The 7,866-nt window shown below is 39.0% G+C and overlaps 1 protein-coding gene across 1 annotated transcript; it reads right to left on the reverse strand.

Annotated features, from left to right (window-relative positions):
- Positions 1–267: 267 nt before the first annotated feature.
- LOC117962050 lies at positions 268–2,706 on the reverse strand. Its single transcript, XM_034901092.1, has 4 exons — positions 2,499–2,706; positions 1,324–1,379; positions 827–1,186; positions 268–629 (listed from the first exon to the last, which is right to left on the reverse strand). Exons 2-4 carry the CDS (start codon positions 1,370–1,372, stop codon positions 304–306), a joined length of 735 nt encoding a protein of 244 aa, XP_034756983.1. The 5' UTR covers positions 1,373–1,379; positions 2,499–2,706; the 3' UTR covers positions 268–303.
- Positions 2,707–7,866: the final 5,160 nt, after the last annotated feature.

Raw genomic sequence — 7,866 nt, forward strand, 5'->3', positions numbered from 1 at the left:
AGGGTTTCAACAATTGCACATATAAGCTACAGCTTGCTTCGTATTGTGGAGGGTATTTCAATAAAGGGGTTATTAAACTAAAAGGCTGAACTGTTCCACATGCCGTCACTATGAACCTGGTGGTTTATTCTGAGCTCTTTCAACCCAGTCTCACTGTAAACCCAACCTCCTTATACATGCTTCCCTTTAAAAAGAAAATTAAATACATAACATTAAAATTCGTGCTCACCACCACGAATCGTAAATTGAAAATAACGTGACCATTTCACGTCTGCAGTGTTGGAGCTTTGTGTCCTTCAGACTTCAAACACTTTCGCAATTTCTGTGTCTCTGTCTTATGAAATCAAATTCTAACAGTCTTTTTGAAGTTGTTGATGAAACAATTTCCACTGATCCACCTGCTGAAAAATTACTTTTTCTTAATCCATCTTTAAACTTCGAGGAGAATTCTTGTTCATTCAGCAGACAACAACTGAATAAACAGAAACAAAAAAACAGCAAAGCTGCTGCTGTCAGTCCCAGTCCACAGGAGAGACTGATCCTTCTCCCACTCTCTGGTTGTTGTAGACTTGTTGTGTTTGATGAACTTGTTGTGTTTGGTGTCTCAAGTTTAGGCCAATCCCTCGCTGCTGTAAAGAGAACAAACACATCTGTTTCATTCATGGGAAGGAAAACATTTCAATAAAACAGTGGGAATTGTAAGGATTGTATGTCATAGATTTTTTGACATGCTATATTATGACTGTTTTTGTGGAAGTGTGTCCTTCCTTTTTATCTAAAAAAACTGCTGAACTGAACCTGTTAAAGTTCTTCTGAATCAACTTACCAGTGACATTGAGCCAGCATCTACTAGAGTTACTCTTATAATTTAAGATCACATCACACACGTACAGTCCCGAGTCTTCAGTCCTGAGTCTGGACACTTGAAGTTTGAGTCGTCCTTGTCTGAGGACGTCTTTGTCCCACTGGACTCGTCCTGCAAAATGTTCATCCTGAGACTCTGGGACCTCGACTCCTCCATAGAGACGAAACAGGACTGGATTCCTGAGATCAGTTATCAGTTCACAGAAGATATAAGGAGAGCTGGAGAAACTGTGAGGGTTGGTGGTGAAGGTCCACTCCAGTGTGATGTCGTGGTTCTCCTCTGCCTGATAGGAGGTCTGGGTCACATTCACTACAAATGTTCCTGTTGAGGAGACAGAGAGGGAAAGTGAGGAGCTGAAACACTGACAATTTCAAACTCCATCTCCACATGTCTCTGTGGACACTTTAGTCCTTCTTTGTTTAGTGGTAGTGGATAATAAAGTGAAGCTGGAAACTAACCAGAGACACAGGAGGTCAGGATGATGAGCAGCAGGATGCTGCAGACCATCTTCTCCCTGTGAGAGGAGACAGAGGTTTAGAGTGATCAACACATGAGCTCAGAGTTCACTTATTACAGTCTGCTAATATTTCTTCCTCTGTGTTACTTATAACCATGAATGAAAATAAGCAGCTACATTTATGTATTTCTGTCACAAGATGGAGCCAGTTAGGAAAGTTCTTTTCACCTGAGAAAGTATGAGTCTACTATTATGATGTGAGATTGACAGTGGAAGAAAAAGCAGAGGGCGATGACTAAATCTGCAGTTAAAACAGTCCCCAACCTTCACCTTGCCACTTGCATTAACTTTCTTGTTATCAGACAAAACTACATTACATAACATTACTCTGCTTGTACTCGCCCTCCAGTGATTGTTTTAATTAGGCCTGTTTATCTGGGACAGGGAAACCTGTTTATGATAACTGATTATGTACGGCCATATATCCGATCATCATACCGTTTGGTAAACCTTCACATTAGATATATATACACAGTATATATGTATACAATTTAGATATATATTTAGGTCATTCTCGTGTCAGGCAGACATCAAATCAGTCTGCTGCTGTGTAAAAACTCTGTAAATGTTCAGTTCTGACAGTTCAAAAATGGACTGAAAGTGAAAAGAAGATCTAGGCTCAATGATAAGTCTTCCAGTAATTTTTTTGCTAAACTATTATACTACTAGTATGGGCCTTAATATATAATATATGCAGTTTAGGCCCCAAAAATACGTACTAGCTTGTATAGCTCTCCCATGCACTCACACTCATACTTTAGTTGTCTTCAAGTCTTCAAAAGCTTCCAAGAACAAACATATTCAGAGTTTTTACTGCAGCAGATGTCGGTGTCATAAATACATTTGTTATTATCAGGATCTACAAACACTCAAGTGTTCAAACTGTCAACACATATCTACATTATTCACCTTGAATCACCTGGACAATAAACTTCATACAGGCTTGAATAACAATCAAATTCAACCTGCTGTTTAAAGTGCTCATATTATGCTGTTTGCCTTTTCCCCTTACTGTTATTGTGTTGTATATATTTTATATTTACTTATTTACACACTAAATCTATACAACAGGATTCATATCATGACAACACCAACATCAACACATTTGTGCATTACCTTGTCACTTAAGATCAAAAACCAGGAGACCAGAGGACAGAGGTCCAGTTTGTGTTTGATTTCTTCTCTGCTTGAAGGCAGCCGGTAAAAAGTCAACCAGCAAATCCAAACACAACCCGCACCTTGAAGCTTGTCTATGATGTGTCAAGCGGCGGAAAAAAGGGCAAATAAATAGGCAGGCCAAATATTCTCATGACGCACCTTTAGTTGGAAGCACAAAGTTGCTGGTCCGGTCCGCCAAGCCTGGCTGCACACATACGCACGAACACACCCATGCACAAGTACACGCCTATAAATAGCCTACAGATAAAAAGATAAGTAAAATAAAAATATCTGGTGCTTAGACTAATCAGTCTTAGACTGCTCAGGGAGTCAAATTCCCATATTTTCAGGACAAATCTCTAAGTCAGAAGTTAAGCAACACTCAGTGGCAGAGATTGCATGGGTAAGTCTTAGTGTCTCATTCCCAGTCAACTGAAGACAGCTACCGTTTCCAGCTTCTCTCCACCGACCACAGTGCATGATGGGAAACTCTGGACCTCTCCACTGATCTAATGACGTCGATAGAAACTTTTCTTTGTTTTAATGTACAGACCAGTAGACTACCTCTCATTTAAACCTCCTGACAGTCTATTTTCCTTGCAAATCCTAAGTATTTGTCTCTACTTGTTTTTGTCTCTAACTGGGAGGACATTTGGACTGGTGATTGTTTTTCTTTCAGTTTGAGATTGACATTGTCTTTACCTGAATCTTCTGTGATTAATAATTGGATAAAAATAAGGGTAAATGAATAAGCTGATGACTCATAATGCGCGTCAATAAATAACTTATATTGTTTCACAGCTTATTCATCCTGTCACACTTCACTGCACTGCACTGCACTTCATTTTGGCAACATGTGTTATACTTGTTGTTGATTATCTCTCTGATTAAAATATTTTTTGTGATCCAATTTTTCTTTTAATAAAAAACAAAAAAGCATCACCCTCCAGGGACCGTTAGTACACATTACATAGCATTCAGCTAGTGTTTAAGGCTCTGAACACCCACACATGTGTTTATAGATAATGTGGCTGATTGGACCTTTTCCAAGGCTGTGTGGGGGTTGTTAGACAGTGATTGACATCTTCTTGAGTCCACTGTTAGTGTTGCTGCATGGCAGAACATATGACACTTTCATCATCCTTACTGGTATAAAGAATTTGTGACCTGATAAGTTTCCATCAACGCTCCGGCCGACCTTCAACCTGAAAAGAGTCTAATCAGGCGGAATAACAGAACACACCTGTGTGGGTGTTCAGAGGCTTTAACGCCCTAGCACTCACGTTAGATACCAAAAAAAAGAAAACCCCAAATTAGACGAAAAGGCCCTTAATCTGCTCTCTAATATCATTTAACAACTTTACTTTATCTGGTTTTGAGCAATGTATCTTAGCGCCGGGGCTCTCTAAACTCAAAATGTCCATAAAAACTCAAAACCATTGTAGTTTACCAAATGAGTGTGATGCGTACATCGCTTTGCCAACCATTTGCAGCCGTTACCAGCCGAAATAATACGATGGAAAAGAATGCGAAAGAAGCATCCTGTAACAAAAATGCAGGGGAAGATGGTGCATTCTTTCCAACAGCTCTTTTGACTGCTTTGCATTCCCACGTCATATGAAACTATGTGTGCAAGGTGTTCCCTGGGGCAGAATGTACAGTCACATGGGAGTGACTTGAGTCCTCATGACAACATTATAATGGACCATTTAATGATTGGTGTTTCATTCTCCCAGAGAGAGAGAGAGAGAGAAAGATAGGCTAAATGTAACACCTCCAGTTTAAGTTTAAATACTCCTTTAGGAGGACAACAATGCATAATACTGCCTGGTTCATTAAAGTTTTCTGAATAATTCAAAAGTCTTCCAAACCTTCTTCACACATGTGAGGAGTTGTGCTGCTCCTGAGTGTTTCCTTAACTTCCTCCCATTTGTGCCAAAAATAAGTCAAAATGCTTACCGTCCATGTCTATGCCTTCTATCAATGTCTATTTCTGTTCATGTCAATAGCTCACATGACTCAACGTTTGTCTGTGTCAACTCATGTCAGCTGTTGCCCTACTTGTCATTGACTGTGTTGTCTTGCTGTGTCACTGCACTCTGTCAATGCTTTGTGCCGTTGCACTCTGTTGTTATGTGTTGTTTCACTCTGTTGTTACTATGTGAGGTTTAAATGTTTTGTTGTTCAATGATTGTCCTGATGTATTGATTTACTGTTAATAAGTTGAGCAGATTTCCAAACTTTTGATGCCTTGATGCCAGTGATAATCTAATATGATGTACTGCATAAACTATACAGGCCAAAAGTCATATATGCATATATATATATATATATATATATATATATATATATATATATATAACTTTTGGCCTGTAAAGTTTAGTTAGAATACACCTTCTCATTCAATGCGTTTACTTTATTTTCATGACTATTTACATTGTAGATTCTCACTGAAGGCATCAAAACTATGAATGAACACATGTGGAGTTATGTACTTAACAAAAAAGTGAGAAATAACAAAAAACATGTCTCATATTCTAGTTTTTCCGAAGTAGCGACCCTTTGCTCTGATTACTGCTTTGCACACTCTTGGCATTCTCTTGATGAGCTTCAAGAGGTGGTAAGCTGAAATGGTTGCCCAACAGTCTTGAAGGAGATCCCAGAATGCTTTGCTCTTGTCGGCCCATTTGCCTTCACTCTGCGGTCCAGCTCTTCCCAAACCATCTCGATTGGATTCAGGTCCGTTGACTGTGGAGGTGCAGCACTCCATCGCTCTCCTTTTTGGTCAAATAGCCCTTACACAGCCTTGAGTTGTGTTTGGGGTCATTGTCCTGTTGAAAAATAAACGATGGTCCACCTAAACACAAACGGGATGGGATGCTGGTTTAGTGTGCCTTCAATTTGGAATAAATCCCCAACAGTGTCAACAGCAAAGCACCCCTACACCATCACACCTCCTCCTCCATGCTTCACGTGGGAACCAGGAATGTAGAATCCATTCGGTCACCTTTTCTCCGTCGCACAAGGACACGGCGGTTGGAACCAAAGATCTCAAATTTGGACTCAGACCATCAAACCAAAGCCTAGATTTCCACTGGTCTAATTTCCATTCCTTGTGTTTCTTGGGCCAAACAAATCTGTTCTGCTTGTTGCCTCTCCTTAGCAGTGGTTTCTTAGCTGCCATTTGACCATGAAGGCCTGATTCACACAGTCTCCTCTTAACAGTTGTTCTAGAGATGTGTTTGCTGCTACAACTGTGTTGTAGTCATCTGGTCTCTATTTTGAGCTGCTGTTAACTTGCGATTTCTGAGGAACTTATCCTCAGCAGCAGAGGTGACTCTTGGTCTTCCTGCCCTGGTGAAGTCCTCATGTGAGCCAGTTTCGTTGTAGCGCTTGATGGTTTTTGCAACTGCACTTGGGGACACATTCAAAGTTTTTGCCATTTTACGGACCGACTGAACTTCATTTCCTAATGAATGATGGCCACTCGATCCTCTTCACTTAACTGATTGATTCTTACCAAAATGTAAATTCTAACAGTTGTCCAATAGGCTGAAGGCTGTATATCAACCTGACTTTTGCACAATACAACTGATGGTCCCAACACCATTAATAAGGCAAAAAATTCCACCAATTAACACACTTTTTCGTTAAGTACATGATTCTATGTGTTCATTCATAGTTTTGATGTCTTCAGTGAGAATCTACAATGTAAATAGTCATGAAAATAAACGAAATGCATTCAATGAGAAGGTGTATTGCGTAAAAGTTGACATATTCCAGTCTGTGATTATTCATCAACATACATTTCTTTAAAGTTAATAAGTTAGTCTTATGTCGTGTTGAAAACGTCAAAGTTACAAAAATTGAAAAAAGGGACACAACTTAAGAAAGTTAAAAACATTGATTTTAAAAAGCGTCAACTAAAAGGGTTTTTTATTTTGACGGGAAGACAACACAAGGGTTATGTGCACGCATTCACACAGATATTTAGATGGGCCTACTTTTTCATTGATGTTTTTGGAGTTCGCTGCATTAGGCCCTATGTTGGGATATAGTCTGTACACATTGTCAGAAAAGCTGTACTTCATGGAGGGGTGGGTTGAGTAAGTTTTAAAAAGGAGACAGAGGTAGGATGATCTGCAGAAGACCGAGCCTGTGTAACATAGTATCTTTAGTCTCTCTCATTTTTCAGAAGCTTCAACAACTGGCTTGTGCATCAAATGTCCGCGCCTACAACATCAAGTGTCCTCTGACCTCTCTTCCTTCTCAGGACATTGACACCTATCTAATTACATTGAGTTGGTGTAATTCAGCACACATAATGTTAGGGAAGGTCTTAAAAGAACCCATAAAAAGAAGCAAACAAACATCAAGATTATTACAAAACTGATTGATTTATAGGCTTGCTTTCAACGCTGGCTGAGCAGATACATCTCTTTTATATTTTGAGGAAAACAACTAGGAACCGCCACTCAGACTTCTCTGGATGGATGAATCCTGCAAGGAAATTAAAATTTCCAGCATCAGTTTTAGCAAGAATACAGTATAAAAGACAGTATAGAGACAACAATAACAGTAATAAAAGTAGTAATAATAATATTTTAATTAAATGGATATATTTGTCAGTTCTGACTCTGACCAAATGAGGTAAACTCTGGAAGGGGGGTGCTTTACTACTACTACTACTACTACTACTACTACTACTACTAATAATAATAATAATAAGCATTGTAGGAGCCCATACCTGAAACATATTAGTTAACTGTGTGAGATTTTATTACACAAAACTCTTAGTGAACATCCTATTCAATGAAATCTTAGAACAGATGCATGGTGTTTTTTACTGTACAGTACATTAGACTTGATGTGACATAACTATTCGCTCATCTAATATGTAGTACAGTACAGTAGCTTTTGTAAATTGTACATTTGAGTAAAAATTACATTTTGAAATTCTTTTTGGGCATTTTGAACGTTCCCAGAACAGACAAACATATTTCAATCAATTATATCTGCATATCCACTAAAACAAAATCCACTAAAAAATCCGCTTAAATACAATTTGTGACATTCAAGGCAAAGCATGGCAAGATTCTCTGGTAACACCTACTGTACAGTGTGTTCCTTGAAGTTAAAAGTGAAATTCTTTTGCCTCACATATGCAGTCAACCAATCCAGGGCAGGCTTTGCACCCTCCCGCTCAGATGACATGCCAACATCGCTCATCTTCACACAGCAACTTTTAAAACCACTCAAATTACAAAATGGAGCTTGACAGTAGGGCCCCTAAGTAATTTGGCATACAGGCGATAGCATATGTTCT

The sequence above is a fragment of the Etheostoma cragini genome, chromosome 19 (genome assembly GCF_013103735.1).
Source record: "Etheostoma cragini isolate CJK2018 chromosome 19, CSU_Ecrag_1.0, whole genome shotgun sequence".
Lineage (NCBI taxonomy): Eukaryota > Metazoa > Chordata > Actinopteri > Perciformes > Percidae > Etheostoma > Etheostoma cragini.

Coding starts and splice junctions, on each gene's coding strand:
- LOC117962050 (XM_034901092.1), bottom strand. CDS start 1,372: ATGGTCTGCAGCATCCTGCTGCTCATCATCCTGACCTCCTGTGTCTCT. Junction 1,187..1,323: donor CCTGACCTCCTGTGTCTCTG/GTTAGTTTCCAG, acceptor TCTCCTCAACAG/GAACATTTGTAGTGAATGTG. Junction 630..826: donor ATGCTGGCTCAATGTCACTG/GTAAGTTGATTC, acceptor TTCTCTTTACAG/CAGCGAGGGATTGGCCTAAA.